This window comes from Diorhabda carinulata, chromosome 6 (genome assembly GCF_026250575.1).
Source record: "Diorhabda carinulata isolate Delta chromosome 6, icDioCari1.1, whole genome shotgun sequence".
Classification (NCBI taxonomy): domain Eukaryota; kingdom Metazoa; phylum Arthropoda; class Insecta; order Coleoptera; family Chrysomelidae; genus Diorhabda; species Diorhabda carinulata.
The window spans coordinates 10,194,934-10,214,411 of record NC_079465.1 but is presented as its reverse complement, the minus strand read 5'-3'; the positions used below and the strand labels follow the sequence as shown (position 1 = coordinate 10,214,411).

Sequence of the window (19,478 nt, the reverse complement as noted above, 5' to 3'; positions counted from 1 at the left end):
AACAACTAGTTTGTTTCTCTTGTAGATAACAATAACAGTCTGGCTAGAAAAAAAATTTTTTTTATTGGAAAGGAAACACCAAAGTGGACTAACTTCAATATATTATCCGAGCTTTCCAATACTTATGTATTCATCGTCTAGGACTGAAATTGTGGTCAAATACAATATAAGAAATATGTATAAATATATAACAATGATAGAATTTTACTTACAATAATTAATTAATCATCGGAAATCATTCAAAAAGTCTGGTTTACGTTAACCGATCAGAAAATTTAAAAGACTTAATGGAAGGATTGATTCCTATAACTCCCTAAATCAGGTCTTCAACAACTCTGGATGATTTAGTCAATTTAAAAGATATTACTGAATTAAGTTTATCTTTTTATTATAACGCAGAAAAACAAACTTTATCAATTAATATAACAACTCCTACTTAACAAAATAAAGTCACACTTTTCACAAATTTGATGTTATTATTTTTCGACTCATGTCAAAACACACACATAAAAAAAACTGTTCGACGTATTTTTACATTTTTTTTTAATAGTTATCATAACCCATGTCATACATAGACACATGTACAATATCTTTTTCGCACTTTCTCCAACTTAAAAGAAAACTAGTAACACAAATACGATATTCAAAACCCATGTTCCACGAGATACAAGATTTCTTGATGTGACTTCTTAAAATAGATGCAGCGTGAATAAATTTTCCATATTTATTCATTGGTATCTTACAACTCGTATATAGGGATAAAAATAAGTTACTCAATGGTACTGAATAGATTCCTTGAATATGTTACTTTATCCTAATATTAATAATAAAACCATTACAGGTCAAGACGAGCCGACAGGAACTCAAGTTCCATCAATGTTTTTTAATTTTATCGGAACCAACATTGATTGGGGATACCGTACTGAACCAGAAACTCAAGCTTGTCTTAACGAAAACGAACGAAGATGTTCCTGGCCTCGTGGAAAAGTGAGTATTTGCATTTTTTTAGTTTCTATATTATTATAACTACATAAAATTACAGAGGGGGACCGGAAAATCAAGTCACTCACTTGAACTCAATTCAAATCAATTGTTTTTATTTTTAATTAATTGCGTAACCACCCTAGTTATCAAAACAATATGTCATCTAGTGGACGAATATATAATACCAAGCCAGTAAAAATCAAATGATTTTTCAAGTTAAACTACTAGAGATGTCATTTTCTCCATCATAAAAATTTTTTGTCATCAAGATAATATCGTAGCGATCGGAAGAAATAAAAATCTGAGGGTGCGATATCCGGTGAGTTTGATGAATGAGGTAGTACCTATCATCCCAATTAATAAATTTTTCCAAGGTTTGAATACACAGTACGTTTTTGCATTGTCGTAATATAGAATAACGCATTTTTTGTTGTTAATAATTCTGTTCTATTAACAGTTTATCCAGGTTTCAGTACATCGAAATGTACAACTTAATTTACTCTCCAGACACGTGGAGAGATTCACTTTTGGGTTATCATATAAGACTCATTTATCATTTTCAATGATGAAGCCTGCAAAAACGGTTCTTTATGATGCTACAGAAACAAATGATGGATCAGTTTGCTTAGTTTTTTTAAAGGAAAGTATGGAGGGCCCAAAATCTGTTTTCCTGATGTTTCCCATCCTTTGCAAATGTTCTTGGATTGTCAACCAAGATTAGTTAAGGGTATTTATCAGTGTATTAAATATCTGGCATAACTTCAATTTCATTACTGCTTAAAGCATGTCTTTGTCCAATGTTGTTAGTCTTCTTAATTGATAGAAGTCAGCGAAATGCAAATTACGGAAATCTGAAACTGAAGAACCATAGAACCATATGTGGCATTTGGGAACATCTAATGAACTGTAAATATCTCAAATGATTTTGGCCGCAAGTGAAGCTTTTTTGTATTTGGTCCATTTTAACGCAAATTGCGAAGTCTAATATGTAATTATTTATAAATGAACAAGTCATAATAAGATTAAAATATCTTTAACAACACAAGAAGTATACAATGAATTAATGAAGGACTATCAAATTTCAACATACGCAGAAACGACATAACTTTTCGGTCTCCCGTTACATCTAGTATGCTCTAGGTTAAGTACATTGGGCTAGGTTATCTCATAAATAAGGTGAGTTTTCATATTTGAAATTTAATATGCCATAACTTGTTAAAAGAATACAATTGCTTTACTTTCTTCAAATTAATCTTTGTTCATTGACGACATAGAGCGTTTTTATAATAACGAAACTTCCAGTATATATACCGTAAAATAATTGCTCTGTTACTTGTGATGAAAAATGGATTTATCCAAACAACCCAAACATTGAAAATCAGTGGATAGATAGAAAAAAATTACAGGAGCCCGTGTCAAAGAGAAGTCGATTTAAATGGACAGTCCTGTTTGTTGTTTATCTGGTGGAGTTACGACGGTTTAGTTTACATTGAAATTATTCCAGATAGTCGAGTTATTAATGCCGAGTTATTTAGTTGACTGCTGAAGCGATTATATTGGGTTTTATTGGAGAAATATCCAGATACAGATAACCTTAAGCGAGATCTCTCATAACAAGACAATGCTAAATCTTACACTGCGAGAGTTATGCAGAATAAGAGCTTGGTGATAGAGAACTTCCACCACATCCAATAGAGTGATTCTATCAAAGATTCAAAGAACTTGCCAAATGGCTATACTGCAAAAATTAAGGCTTTCTTTCAGATAATTAGTTAATAAATAAAATGAGCATTGGAAATCGACATTATTTATTAGACAATCTCTATATTTGTAAGTAGTTAACCCTGTTTTGATGCAGGATATATTTATATTGCTTGGGTCATTGTGACTCTACAGTAAATAAATTATTTATCTTTATATAGTTACTAGATTCATTTATTAGTTTTATATACAGTTATCTACAGAGATAAGAGATATTCGGATAATAGATGTCTTTTAAACATATAAAATAATATATATAATCTGTTGCAATATTGTGCTAATCAGGGGTTTAAGACATCTCTACCATTCATAGTAATCTCCGGTAACGGATGTTCACTTCTCCCCATATCAAATATAAGCATGTTAACTGACTGCTATAAACGCTGATTCACTATTTAATTATTAAGCAATGCGACCGACGCTCACCGCGATATTATCAGGCTGTATTATACTAATGGAGGGTAAAATTAAGGAGAACTATCTCTGTGCAAAAAGTGTCTTTACCATTGCGAAATTTTAAAATGGCGCTACTATCAAAATTCGTAAATTTGTAGCAAACCGCGGAAAGTTGTAAGAATTACCAAATTAAAATAAAAAAACATATATTTCTGTATTGTAGAGGCAATTATTCGTTAACAAACTTGACACATTAAATTGTGTTTTCATATATGTAAAAATTATATGAGAAATGTGTCGATACCAACATTTCGAGACCAATACCTAAAAAATCGATTCTCGATTCTCGATACCGATACCATCGATGTATAATAGCCCCTTGTAAAAAGGGGGATTGGATCAATCCTTAACAGATGGAAAAATATGGTTAGGTTAGGTTAGGTAATTTAGGTTAACGACACGTTTGCATTTAAAAATTTATTTCAACGATGAAATTTCTAATGATTAAAAATGTAAGCCATAGGTCCGCAAAGGTTAAGTTGTCGAAATTATTAAATAAAATAAATATCACGAATAAATGTGGATATACTTTATCTTGCGTAAGGAAGGCACAGCAGAGGCGGACATAATTGTCGCCGATTAAAGGCAACATTCTCGTTTTTAATTGTATGAAGTTATATCTTATCATATCATCATTAAAAAGTTTAGCTCTTTGGTTTTTTGGTTATTGTTACAAAAATCAAAATCATTATCCAAGTTATTTTGAAAGCAGGATTTTTCTACTCTCTACACTTAATATTATCAAAGACGATATGGAACTACTTTGTCGGCGCAAAAAATGTACCGAGACTGCCTGTTGTTTAAACAAAGACACATATTTTAACAAATGATTTTTCAAAATATGATATTTTCATTTTGATAACAATATAAACAAAATAATTTTTTCGTCCATTTACTACTCGGTATCGGTATCGACTTTTTGCGATCGATTTTCGATACCGATACAAATGTCCAAGAATCGATGGTATCGAGAATCGGTATCGAGAATCGATTCATCCCTAATTGTTATACTCATTGTTATACCCTTTGCATCGATCTACCTTAGACACTTGATCGTCGTGAGGAATTCTTAACAATACCAAATCGGATATTGCAGCTATATTCTTATAGGGATTTATACGGAAATCTATGTTCAATTCATTTATATTTATTCTAAATTGAATGTGTTAAACAAAACATCATATAGTAAGCTATAAGCGCTCAAGTGCTTACTTTTTAGTTTTGAGATAGTTTTTAAAAATTAATAGTTGTGTTGGGAAAATGAACAACAACACGCACATGTTCTTTTTTCAGAATTTACTAACAAAGATAATATATATATTTCTTATCATTTGAAACACTATTTTTTGAATTTTATTGAAAGCTTCACGAAAAATTAGACTTCTGGTTAACCAATGGAAGTGAATAAGCCACCTTGAGAAGCAACGGAAAAATTATAGTGACTTTGTGACTACACATGTGAATCTGGCTTTCCAAAATTAGTTATCATTTAAACAAAATATTGATCTTGAATAGATTTAGAAGTTAAATAAAAAATATTTATACCTATAAATTTACAAATGGTTTCATAATAAATTCTAAAAGTTAAACTTTTCACTATTTTAGAAGAGCAGTTCAAAACAGCATCGAGAAAGGTGTAACTATATTAAGGTGTTCAAGAACACCTTAATATAGTTACAATCTTACACCTAGGTAGTGAATTTTAATGTTTGGAAGAATGAAGAGCTGCCTGGTAATCTAATATTCTGACAAGGAGCAGCTGCGCGTAAAATCGCAAGCAAGAGTTTAGAAGCTTGTTCCTTGATAAGGGCCTCAATTTGTTAATACCACACTAAAAAAGGAAGGAGTTGAATCGCATTTTTAGATGTATATGATAATTTCTTTATAACATTAAATTCCCCAGCAGAAGAATCTTTCTCAGGAAGTGGCATTCGGCCATAGTATATAAATAACTGGAACTCAGATGGTTTAAACAATTAATATTAAATTGGACACCACCAGTTGTTTAACTTGTTGTTCAGAAAATTCCCGTTAAAACAGAATAGATACAAGTTTTCTGAATTTTGTAAACTGATTGAGAATTTGCTGACTTGTAGACTGAGTGAAGAAATTGAAAAATTACTCAATTTCGACTGCATTATTTACACAGAATCTGATCTAAAAAGTATCTATGGAGTCCACTTAAAATCATAGAACACAAAATCAATACAAAACAACTCTTACTATTGGAAAAAACTAAAGGAAGCTAACACAGGTACATACGGAAAATCGATTGTCGTTTGGTGATGGAATGGATGGTTGCTTACTCAATAGGTTGATTCCCAGGTAGAAGCCGGAGACAGGCAGTGAAAAACTTATAACAAGTCACGAAATCTCTTGTATCATATCATATCAAAAAGTTAAAGATATTTTCAACTAAGTGATCATTCTTTCAATTTCTTTATAAAAACATTTCCGTTTTTATTAAAAACATTACCGAAATATTAATTTTTATTGCTTGAAAAATCTTAACGTTTCTCTTAACTTCTAATGTTTCTTAAGGTTCTTGGTGGAACATCTGTACTCAATGGAATGATGTATATGAGAGGATCAAGAAAAGACTACGATGATTGGGCTGCAATGGGTAACGAAGGATGGAGCTACAATGAAGTATTACCGCATTTTCTGAAAAGTGAGGATAATAAACAAATGGATCAAGTTGACATTGGTTACCATTCGAAAGGTGGTCTTTTATCAGTTTCGCAATTCCCTTATCATCCACCTCTATCAAAGTCTATTTTGAAAGCTGCTCAAGAACTAGGTAAAAGAGAAAAGTTAATTTCTACAAATTTTTTAGTGATATCTGACATTTTTTTTTTGTGTTTTGTTGAGATTAAATTGATTTTATGACTACCCATGGAGAAATTATCCAAATAGGTATAATTTGATTAATTATGACAGATGAAAAGTTGGTTGAGAATTATCAGCTTCACTGATTAAAAATTATTAAGAATATAGAAAGAATAAACACTTCGATTATTGTTTGTATGTGCACATTTGGTTTACTACATAATAACATTAAAGCTTTATATATAAAATTATTCCTAATTTCTTGAGGTTTTCTAAATTTTAGACTACTGAAATAGGTCTGAAATGTTCTCAAAATGCCCCTCAAAATATTGTAGCTTCATATGTACTTACTAGTTTAGAAAGTCCTTGCGCATCCATATTTATTATTAGAGCAGCACAATAACGCTATATTAACGCTATATTAACGCTATAATAACACAATAAAAAATAAGCAAAATTTTCAAGTTTTATCATGAAAAAATTCAATTCACAATCGATATTCAGAAGATCAATGATTAATAATGTATTATTAGAGCTACCAGATGCTGAAAGAAAAAAACAAGAACTCCATTAAGAGCAAGTTATCATATATCTTATATATTGAACATATGAGCGAGTACAGTTCTTCCAATATCAATTGCAGAAGACAGTTATGCGAGGAACAACCAATATTTCATAAATACGTATGCTACTCATAACAAATTAATAAATGAAAATTAATGTTTACTCCCTGTATAAAATTCGGTAAACAGCTAAACAAATCGTCAGTCCACGTGGACTCATCATCTCCACTATATACCAATAAAAACATTGAATCGTAAACATAAATGCATTTCTATTGGCTGAAGCTGTCGGGAGCCGATAATCAGTGGCGTGGCTTGGTGAGATTAATTTTAGATTAACTTTAGACCATGAGCGCATGAAGACAATGAAATTGCACAGTGTAGTGAGAATGAAGACAGGTATGAATTTAATAATAAAGATTTAGATATACAAACACAGTAAATGATTTTAAGTAGATTCAATTGTTCAAAAAATCAAAATATTCAAAAATCTGATAATGCAATCATAATAAGAATTGCTGAATTAAACTAGAGTAAATAAATTTTCCATTTATTGAGAAGTCACGAAAGGAGTTTCTGTGGATCATTCACATAACCAAAAAACATGTAAAGAAAAGCTGAATCAGTTGTCAATGCTACTCAAGACTTTATTCGTAGGACAATTTATAGTTTATATAAAGGTAGCAGATTATCCAGAATACAATTATACCAGTTTAGAAACATTGCGTCAAGTTTCATCAGTATTTGGTTTTAAACACAAAAAACTGAATAAACAGATTGCAATAACCGAATCGTAAAGGATCATTCGATGGCGACAAGATTATTTGCATCAGATAAAAGACTACCGAAGTTTTAATAGACACATAATTTATCTAGGTGAAATATGGTTTGAATGTCACGATGTAGTAAATTCCGGCTGGGTGAAAAATAGTAAAAACTGCTGTTTGAATGTATTTATCTAAAATATCCTTCAAAACGAAAATTGTTGGAAATACCTACCTAGTACACAACTGATAGTTTTACCAATGATCAATTCAGATGTGTTCCTCATAGACTCCAGCCGTGTGATTGTTATCCATCCGTGGAACGGTGGATTACATGGTGAAGAGGAACAAAATCATATTTATAGGAGTGATACTGATCCTAGATGAACGCCAATGTGCCAACAATTAACCGTTGAACCTAGATATAACCTTCTTAGTGTAGAAATAACCCTTTTTTTGTATGTTTATCCATAATGAGAGCATAAGTAGCACTGATAAAGTTTCCTTATTAAACAACTCGAAGAACTGTCTATTCAGGGTGTACATCCTTGCTAAAAATAACTGAATGGGTAATTGAGAAGCGACGGTTCTCCACCACGTACAAGCTCGACAACAACCGCCACTGTCATGTAGCAAGCCATAGATATGATACGCAAGCGCAATGGGTATGGCTAAATACGTTTTGTTTAGAGGAGAAAACATCGGGAAACCTACTTTCTGGGTGTGCTTCGTAATTTAGTGGGATTTATTAAGATATTGCTGGCGTGGGAGTTTGAGCAAACTCTGAAATAATAGTTAACACAAAGAAGTAACCCTAATATGGCTACTACGCTACCAGGGTAAACGAGAGAATAAGAAAGTAGAGAGCTTCACATCAATAACTGAATGAATGGCTAAAAAATCAGATGAATTCGGAGAAACACTGCAAGTCAAAGACTATTCAGAAGATTCATAACCATATCAGTTGAGAACTCTGAGGAACTTCTTGTGGTGTCCAGAAACACAGAAAAATAACATATTTTCTAAGCAGATCAATGGAATGTAGAGTCTTGTATAAACTATCTTCCAGGTATAGGTGCAGAGTGAGTGAGAAGCCAAAACGACTCCCGAAACAATCTATTTAAAGGCAACCCTGCGTATAAGACTACTATAAAAAAATAAACTGCATCAACAAACCATGGATTAAGGAAAAAACAAACTTTAAAATATCATTAATGAAGTGATAAAAATTCTTAAGACAGATTCAAATAGAAAATAAGAACAGAAGTGGTTAGGTTAGGTTTATTAATTAAATTAATGATTTAATTAAATATTAAAAAAATAATAAATATATTTGAATTTAAATTGAAACCTGTTTTTTATGAATTAAAATTTGATTTTTAACAATTAGGGTCATAAAATTTATGTCAGGTTAAGAAAGTTTGTATTTTGTTGATGATATGGTGGCTGATCTATTTATTCATATATCAAGTTTTCAATGGGTCGAAACGCAAGACATTCACTATAATGAAAGCACATGATTAGCAGGATGAAGAAAAGAATAGAAAAAACTAATTCTAGATTCCACACTATCTACAAAATAAATGTATAATTTTTAAATTTAAATTTAAATTTGAAAAAACATCGTCTCTTTCTGACTTTTTCAAAATTCTATAATTCGTAAGAATCCTAAATTTTCCAATCAATATTGATCATAACACACTCTAGGTCACACCTTTTATTTCAATTTCATTGTTATGTACAATTACCATCCAAAATTAAGCTGTAACTGTATTCCCTGAACAATAATTTGTTATCAAATCTTTATATCTCTACCTACGCCATATATATATTATTATTCCGCAGGTTATCCCATCCGAGATCTAAATGGCAGGTATCACACCGGATTCAATATAGCTCAGACTACAAATAGAAATGGTTCTCGATTGAGTACAGCGAAGGCATTCTTGAGACCGTTCATCCAGAGAAGCAATCTTCATATTCTATTGAATACAACTGTGACGAAAGTACTTATTAATTCTACATCAAAACAAGCTTATGGAGTAGAAATACTACGTGGAAATACCCGAAACTCTATATATGTTACCAAAGAAGTTATTGTATCGGGAGGTGAGTTACTTAATGTGAAGCTAGAGAAAAATGTATTGATATTAAACGTGCTGCACATTTGTTAATACATCCATAATGGACATTCTAAAGAAACCACAATGTGTTTGGAGCGTTTAAAGTTTTTCATAATACAGTGTTGCTGTTTTGGCATAAACATTGCTAGAATTAAATGAATTGAAATTTAAATGAAATATTAGCCAGTACCTAACCTAACCCAATCTCACCTTATTAAGACAAAATACTCCGAAAGGTCACCAGGTATCCTAGAAGTACCATACGGACTAACACATATTCATTCCTTCTCTAGTCACGGCTGCTAAAAATATAAGATTGCGAATTCTTTTATCGAGGTTTACTTCTCAAGCTCTTTGTGAACCGTGACTATTGAGGAAAAACATTCGTTCCTCCATTAATCACATAACCTGTTTGTTGGTCGGTCGATCATTCGTCCCTCTACAATGAGGAGAGAGACCCACGACTAAAGACCCCCTATGAGCTATTGGGACTCGCTGTATCAGGTAAACCAAACCCCTACCTCGCATATAGAATTTTGGGGAATTATTTCAGCCTCCTACATCCGATTCCCCGAGCACGGAACCTAACCTAACCTATACCTGACGACATTAGTCAGATTATCAAAAATTGGTAGGTAGGTAGAGTTGGGTTACGTTAGGTAGTGGTTGATATTTTATTCTAATTTAAATGTATATAGTTCGTGTAGCAACTCTTCCAAAACAGCTACACCGGAGACCCACAACGCGTTGTGGCTGTTTAAAACGGCAACAATGTATCATTCTTTTACAAGCTATTATGTAGCAGGAGAATGATTTTATTGAGATATACTGTTGATTGATGTTCTTTATTTTAGGTCTCTTTTGTTTCAAAATTTTGATTTTGATAGTTTTTAAAAGAAAGATAAATTTTGACGTTTCGACTTTCCTTTAAGCGTTTATCAAAAATAAGAAATTGAAGAAATTTATATATATATATATATATACTAGCTTTTACCCGCGGTTTCGCGTATCAGAAATCATTATAATAGAAATATATCAATATGAACTTTATTTTATTGCTTGGGTAGTATTATCGACTTTTAAAAATTACTAGATACAATTAAGTTTCAAAACATGCTTTATTGAAATACAATAACAAAGGTTAAAATATATTTTCCTGTAACAAAAATAAATAGTTTTGAATTCTAACAATTAAAAAGATAAAATGATGAATATTAATCTAGAATATTTTTGTAGACTATATTATAAGTTTTTTCTTTGGGTGCAAATATGAGTAAATTCCGGGCATTACATACACGTGAACACGCTACATATAGTTGTCCATGAGAGAAGCATGGCTTTTCTAAATTCACTCCTGTTACCTGTAAAGTCTGCCCTTGTGCTTTGTTTATAGTAATAGCAAAGCTAAGCTTGACTGGAAACTGAACTCTTTTAAATTGAAAAGGAAGGTCAGTTGGAATAATTGGAATCCGAGGTATGATAACACTTTCTCCCTTGCCGTACTTAGTTCCGTATCCATAATTGTCCATCGAAAAATATTCCTTCATTTCTCCTTGCACATCTTTTGAAATGTCCAGTGTTAATCTTATTAACCACTTCATTTTTTGGTGCTAAGGCCCGCGAAGAATTTTTAGATAATGTAGATTTACGCTTCCGAGGCATGTTTTAGACATACGCTTTCAGTGACAGTCACCGAAGGTACCATTGTACTTAACCTCAAAAATTCCAAACAGCTGAAACTATAGTCAATTGAATTGGATGTATAGATTAAATAGATAATGACTTGACCGTCGGTAATATTTTCCGTCGATAATATAGTATTTAGGGTTTGAAGTTCATTACTGTATGTTAGATGGCGCTGAAGTAGCAAAATGTTGATATTTGTTGACAATTTTTTTGAATTTGTGTAAAAAGTATTTTTATCAATAAAAAGTATACTATGTTACTTCTAGTACCTCCCAGAGTATGTGTAAAAAGTTTCATGATTCGTCAAGTAGTTTTTGCGTGAAAGCAAAACAAACATCCACGCTTTCACATTTATAATATTTTAATAAGGAAGGATAGAAGGATATATATATATATATATATATATATATATATATATATATATATATATATATATATACATAACAACAAAAGAAAAAGAACTGGACTCACGGGTTGAAATGCGTTGGACTTTTGAAAATTATTTGAAAATACAATATTTTTTTGTTTTTAGGAGCTGTAAATTCACCACAACTTCTTTTACTATCTGGTATTGGACCTAAGGAAGAACTTGAGGCAGTTAAAATTCCTGTTATTCATGACTTACCAGGAGTTGGTAAGAATCTTCAAAATCACGTGGCATTCAATGTGAATTTCTTCATTAATGATACTAATACAGCAGTTTTGAATTGGGCTACCGCAATGGAATATTTACTCTTCAGGGATGGGTTGATGAGTGGAACTGGTAAGCATTAGAACAAACTATTACACGCACAGATTATTTGGTCAATATTTTTTCTAATATACCAATGATTATCGAAATTACAAAGATATATTTTGGTCGAATTATGCATTTTTTTCTTTGAGTGAGGTGAAAAATTCGGGTCCAAGAATTCTTATGATATTCATATAATTTTATTCTAATATATTGAATGCTGGGCGATTATTTGAATATATTTGAACTGTAGATATGTTAGTGTTTAAGCTGATATCAAGAGAAACTAGGAAATATTCTTATTCTGATTAGAAAGTTGGTGAAATGAACAAAGAAATTGAAATATACTACAGTACACTCTAACAAGTTGCACTCTTTTTTTGACTATACTGTTTGTGCTTTTTATTGTTAATATTGTACAAATTCTATAGTATTTGTTCTATTATAAATTGGGAATTTATTATTTATAGCTTTCATAATAAAGTTTAAGTGGCCAATGCCGTGTCCCAGAAATTTAATAAAATTTTTGAAGGAAGAAGCAATACAAGATCACCTGAGTGAAGAATTTTATTACTTCAGTTCAAAGTAAGGTCCAATGTATCAAAAATATTGTACCTATATAAGAACAAAGTTGAATATTTATTTTAGATCGATGAACGTGTATCAGCTGCTCTTTGTATTAGATTCATCGAATTACTATCAAGTCCTAGGCAGTTGCAAAATACGGAATAGTTTCATTTTCTACTGGCGAAAATTCTTGGTCAAAAGACAAAAACAATAACATTGACAAAATTCACTCAAACACTTTTTGATTTATTGAACCGCCATCATATGTTATTATAAAAGATTTAAACTTCTTATAACGCTCCAATTCGATGCTGTACGATTACCCTGAATTAAATCCATTAGCAACAAATATTCATTTTTATTTGTTTTTTAAAATGTTTTAAATGAAAGAAGTATGAACTTATTACAAATTGAAAACATTCAAACCTTTCTGATTATACAGCACTGTTGTAACAAACAGTCGTAAAAGATCCAGGTTAGAATAATTAAGTTAAATATAGGTGCATAAAGTATAAAGCAATAATAATTATGTTTCATATGAAAAATTTCCTATTAAATAATTTCTGACCTCATTTTACCACAATTACTCAATCGACTTCTTCAAAATACATTCACTGGTCTAATCCATTCAAATTATTCTTTAAGCATTTAAGCATTTAAGCATTCATTTCAAAAATATGGAATTTGTTCAATAAATTATATTTTTTTTTCAAGGAATATCTGAGGTAACTGGATTCATTAATACAAAATATCAAGATCCAATGGAAGATCACCCTGATATACAATTTTTCTTTGGAGGATTTTTAGCAAACTGTGCCCGAACGGGACAAGTAGGAGAGCGACTAGATAATAATTCTAGGTCTATACAAATTATTCCCGCTGTTCTACATCCGAAAAGTAGAGGTTAGTACTCGTATATTATTTCGGTATAATTCAAAATTATTGGCTCGTTTGAAAGTAAAAAAAAACAGCATATGTATTTTTGAGACTTAACTGATTAGTAGAAAATTTGTTATAGAAAATCAACATTTGTAGTACATCTAAATCAAAAGTTTTTTTATATTTTAAAAAAAGACTTCTTTAATTTCACAATACTCATTTGGAAAGCTCACAGAGTACCTATCTCCAACTCACCAACGCAACTCACTCAAGCAAATCTATTTAGATAAACATTTTCTTATTTTGATTCGGCATCATGAAAATCAAACATATACTAGATCTACAACCATTTATAAGAACTTGAATCCTACCATTACCACCAATAAACTTAAATATATTTTTCCTTGTGCCTTTTCCATACCCATACATTTTTCACATTCTCTCTTATTTGATGAATCCACCTTTTATTTTTTCCAAATTGTCTAGCTAAATAACAATATCTAATCTTCACAGATCGTTCCAGATTCCTCTTCTTCCTAATATTATTAGATCATTTGAACGCTATGCAACATAATCAAACGATTTTTAATATATCCCCAAACTAAAAATCAATTCCATGTGAGATCATAGGGAATCCTGAGAAGACTATCAAAAAATGCAACTGTTGAAGGCCCATCTTCACCATTTTTTTTATAATTGTAAAGATATGAGGAATGGAAGGTTTGTATAAATCGAAATTCATTTCATCAAACTTCAGAGATTAGCTTTTATAAATTAAAAGCAACTTCGTTGATCCCTGTGATTGTTAAAAAAGTTAGCGAAAAGACAAACTTAAATTGAGAAGAATTGTTATGGCTTTGCCCCTTCATTTCTGTAACCAGCAAATTAAAAGCATCAAAATCATAATTTCCAGATCTTATTTCGAGAAAAAACATATTTCAATAAAATATATCTAAATGAGAAACCTTAAGCCAGAAATAATAAAATATCAGCCACGGTATTTTCTATAGAGTATAACATATCTGTATAGAATATAAAATTGCTTATCGTATACAAAAGCCTAATAAGCGAGGTGCTTCCTTCAATAGACAGAGTGATTTTCATTGTTAAATATATATATATATATATATATATATATATATATATATATATATATATATATATATATACATAACTGATATTTTTTATTCATTCGACAGGTTCACTACGATTGAGAGATAACAATCCTTTGAGTCCACCTCTTATTTTCGCCAACTACTTCACGCATCCAGATGATGTGAAAGTTATGATAGAAGGAATTAAAGTGGCATTGAGGTTATCAGAAACCAAAGGTATTTTTATCATCCTTATCCTCTTCAGTCAAAAATTACATTTACAATTATAATACCGTGTACTTCCAAATAAGTTACGAGGGTTTAAAGCCTATAATACTCATTATTATGAACTCAATTATAAATATAAATGATAATGCAAATGAATATAAACTTAAACAGCTCTGTGTCTTGGCACGTGCAACAACGGAATCTACAGGAAATGGTACGTAAAATTCAACTGTGATTCTCCAGAGGATAAAAGATGGTATGAAGATAAAGGAAGGAGTACGTGGTGACCGCATAGTCTAAGGGATTATGCTGAAAGGATAGTCATAAATCAGCAATTCCTATTTGAGGAAATTAACAGAAAGGTATACCTTAGTAAAAATGTAAACAAACATAAAGTGCGAATATGACGCTCATTAAAAGCATTCGTGATGGTACAAGTTCATAGATACTATCCTAAATTCAATGTTTTTTCTTATCCTCGAGGAATGTTTATGGGCTTTTTTTTGGTCATGCATCTGTAACTAACATTTCTTGATGCACTACAGCTATTGGCGGTTACTCGGTTGAAGGGAAATGAACCAGAGAAGATAAATTTTCAGCAAGATGGTTATCCGTTTGGGAGTTACGAAGATTGGCTGCACTTTATGTACTCGTCTGCTGAATTGGCCACAAGGGACCTAATTAAAATGCTATTTTTCATGGTAACTCAAGTTGAGACCATGTGATATCTATCTTTAGGGGCACATGTAATACATACTTGTATGTATCTGCCTCCTTTACCAGCTGACTAGCGCAACAGTTGTTACAACAATGAGAGACATCAGAGATTAGGAGTATATCGACTTGACGTTTGCGTCATAATGATATTGAATACTTATGAATTTTTTGTGAAATTACTTGATTTGCTCTTTCCTTTAGTATATCATTTATAACTATAATTTCAATGTAATAAAGATTAGGGTACATTATTATTACTGAATCAATTATGAAACACCCGATATGATAGTGAGTGACAAATTTTATTTTAATTTCTCTAGCTTTGGGAAGATATGGTATACAATTGGATAGAACTCCTGTACGAGGATGTGAAAGGTTGACATTTGGATCTGATAATTATTGGGAATGTGCTGCTAAGCAACAAACAGGACCAGAGAATCATCAAGCCGGGAGTTGTAAAATGGGGCCATCTACCGATCCATTAGCTGTTGTCAATCCTTCTTTGCAGGTCTGTGCATAATTACTTTAATTTAATTTCAATTTTTTTCCTATGCAAATAATCAACCAATGAATCGAGGATTTCTAGTTATTTAGGCTTTTAATGCAAGAAAAAGAGTCACATTTTTCCGTATTTGATATACTCGTAACTCCTATTATACAAAATTGTGCAGCATGATTTCACTTCTTCTTCCTAATTTCAGACCTTTCAAACATATACCGAAGAAGAAGATATCTTTAAACATATATATGTTAAAGTCATCTGGGTGAATTTATCATTATACAATGCGATCCATATGTATGGAATAAATTCAATTTTAGCATGATTGTGTACTACGTGAAAAAAACATGAGACAATTTTTACTCTTAAATTGACAATTTACAGTATGAAAATATTATCAGCCTCGCACCTTATGCATAAGGATTTTAGTCCTCTGTTCAGCAATATAAAGTTTTTCAAATTTGGTGCAATCATAACTGAGAAAATTAATTTTTTACGATGTTAAATTTTTATCCGTCACCAAACTTTACGTAGAATGAAGATGATAATGTCGCATAATATTTAGAATGTATTTAACAATGTACTTTACAAATGAATTAAATGATAAAAATGACCACCATTCACTTCTTAACAATAACTGAAGCGATTTTGGATTCTCGTACATTTTGTATGACCTAAGGGGTTATTTTGTTAAATTCTTCCGTTATCCTTAAGTACTTTTAAATCAGCAATATTGTCTGGTCTATTAAAATATACTTTAGAAAAAATCAGGTATTTTCGTATCTGTTCTGCTAAACATTAGAAAAAATCTTTGAGGATACTAAAATATTAGTCAAAAAGCTAAATAACAATTGATCTGAATCTAGTAGGCTGCTGTCATTTAAGTATTCAAAGTTACTAAAAGACGTCAGTATAATATTTTTGCGCTTACTAAATTAAATTATTGCTCATTTGTACGATTGGTTGTATTAATAAAACAAGAACTTAAAAGGAGGTTTGTGAAATTTTTAATAATAAATATCCTGGTTAACACGTTTCGCAGCCCACAGTTAGCAAAATTGGAAAGCAATTTCGTGAAACTGGATATGTGGAAAATATTGAAAAACAAGGTAGAAATGTTGAATTTCCTGAAGAAAGAAGTTCGATATACTTCTAGAGATTGAGGAAATTTCGCATAAGACAACTCGAGAACTTGCCTCCGACAATGATGTAAGTGAATAATCTATTCTGAGAGTTTTGCATAAAGAAAAATGCCACCCTTACAAAGTTCAGTTAGTTCAGAATGAAAATGATCCTGATGAAAAGCAAGAGTTCAGTGAATTGAAGATGGACAGAATAAACGCAGATTTGCATTTCATAAGTAAAATAGTTTTTTCTGATAAAGTAACGTTTTATTTAATCGTAACGGTTAACAAACAAAACTGTAAATATTGGAGCAGATAATGTATTCACTGGATACGTGAGGCTCACACTCAGTATACTTAAAAAATGAACGCTTGGGCTGGTATCATTAACAATAAAATTATGGGACCCTATTTTTTGCGGGCACAGTTAATGGTGAGGTTCATCTAGGTTTTTTTATTAACTTCTGAGATAGATTGATTTATTTACTACCAATAAGATGGAGCTCCACAGCATTTTCCACGGACAGTTAGAAATTATTTAAACGAGGATTTTTCCAATAGGTGGATTGGAAGCTGTGGAACGTCGAATGGTCATCTAGATCCCCCGATTTGACTCCTTTAGATCATACAAAATGTTGTTCGAGAATTCTAAATTCGCCTCAGTCATTGTCAGGAATTTATTTCAATTTTAAAGTACATTGAAAAATATATTTTAAATATTATGCGACTTTAAAGTAAAGTTTTGTGATAGAGACATTATCCAAATCTTGGAAATTAATTTTTTCAGTTAGGATTGCAGCAAATTTAAATTTAAAACCTAACCAAATTATATTGCTGGATAGAGGACTGAAATCCCTCCCTAACAAGGTGCCACACGACCCCTTTTCTTGGTTAAAATTTTCTAGGGGGTGCTTATAACCCAGAAGGGGGATGATATTTCATACAGTAAATTGTCAATTTAAGAGTAAAAATCGACCTGTTCAAGGTCTTTTTCACATAGTACCTAATAACGCTAAATTCACTTCATACATATGTATATAGATATATAATATTAGTTTCAATTTTTTCATAAATATATTTTTGATTTCAGGTGCACGGCATAGATGGACTACGAGTGATTGACGCTAGCATAATGCCCAAAGTAACGTCGGGCAACACAAACGCTCCTTGTATAATGATAGCTGAGAAAGGATCCGATGCAATAAAATCGAAATGGTTGACACCAGAAGCTGGATACTTCTATTCCAATGTACCAAATCAAAGGAATTATAGGAATGATAGAAATTGGGAGTCGTGGTAGAAGTTTTTTTTGTAAATATCCACATAAATATATGTAATTTATATTAGAATTAAGTTCAACTTATGAATTGAATAGATATAAATATATTGTAATGTCAGTCTAGTATTTTGTATATAACTCCAAATAAATAAATAAATATTTAGTTATTTCTTGAAACACTATAAAAAATATAAACATGCTTTTTTCTATCATATAGTGTCAAAAACTTGATAAAAGTACTCATTTGAGTGATATGAATCCATAAACGATACCAAAATAAATATTTTTTATCAAATGCAGGAAATTCTACATGGGTAATTTAAAGATAACATGTCGAGATCACAAAAATATGCTAAATTATAAAGTGCTCATTTTTACAATAATTATTAATTTCGGAGGAATTCAATCACTCTTTATGTTCTAAATACTAAAATTTTTATACTGTGAAATTTCAGGATTAAATCCGATCATATCCAAGTTGATAATGGATATCCCTAAACTGAACAACAGGAGACAAATTTGTAGTCTACGTTGTTATTGAATAATTTTTTAAGAAGAAAAATATTGAACAAAAAAGAATTTTAAACAATGAGAAAGGGTTATGATTAACAGTGAAGAAAATACAAGTTTAAATTCCTCAGAATAATGATGTTTTTCAAATTAACCTATCAATATTTAGGATTCTCTCCCTTGGCAGCTTTCAATCATTTTTTCATGGATCAAATAAGTTCCTTTACCGATATTGTTCGATTCTATCCCATTCCGCAGAGAGCGCCATTTTGAGATTCAATTTCGTGCCTGGTGGAGGATTTCTAGTATTTCTCAAGTTTATCTCATAAAAGTTCGATAGGATATTCATCCGGCTTCGCACTGGTCAATATCCGCATCCTGTAAGTAATACCACACGAAACCCTGCAGTGTTTGGCGGGCATTGTCCTAAATCAGGATGGAATTTTCTCCGATGAAACTGGTGTATGGAAGGACGTGATTCCCCAAAATTTCTACTATTTATCGGGTCGTCGTAAATCCCCCGCTCCATCGCCAGCTTGATTAGAAGCCCAAGTCGGTTTTGTTATTAGAATAATACAACAGAAAAAAATCCAGAAAATTGGAGAATTTGCAATTCCATTGCCTAGGAAATCATATCTTAATCGTAATAATCTTCAAAGACCAAATGTTAGCAAATGATCTT

At 31.3% G+C, this 19,478-nt stretch overlaps 1 protein-coding gene across 2 annotated transcripts in view; it reads left to right on the top strand.

Moving 5' to 3' along the window:
- LOC130895150 (glucose dehydrogenase [FAD, quinone]) overlaps positions 1 to 18,453 on the top strand; it is a 97,790-nt gene extending 79,337 nt beyond the window's left edge. For both annotated transcript variants that reach the window (XM_057802319.1, XM_057802320.1), the window contains exons 3-10: positions 842 to 987; positions 5,743 to 6,001; positions 9,203 to 9,466; positions 11,699 to 11,929; positions 13,181 to 13,369; positions 14,545 to 14,676; positions 15,705 to 15,892; positions 18,098 to 18,453. In XM_057802319.1, the coding sequence (XP_057658302.1) occupies positions 842 to 987; positions 5,743 to 6,001; positions 9,203 to 9,466; positions 11,699 to 11,929; positions 13,181 to 13,369; positions 14,545 to 14,676; positions 15,705 to 15,892; positions 18,098 to 18,307 (1,619 nt within the window). In that variant the 3' untranslated portion in view covers positions 18,308 to 18,453. The remainder of the gene's footprint in view (positions 1 to 841; positions 988 to 5,742; positions 6,002 to 9,202; positions 9,467 to 11,698; positions 11,930 to 13,180; positions 13,370 to 14,544; positions 14,677 to 15,704; positions 15,893 to 18,097) is intronic.
- The last annotated feature ends 1,025 nt before the right edge of the window (positions 18,454 to 19,478 follow it).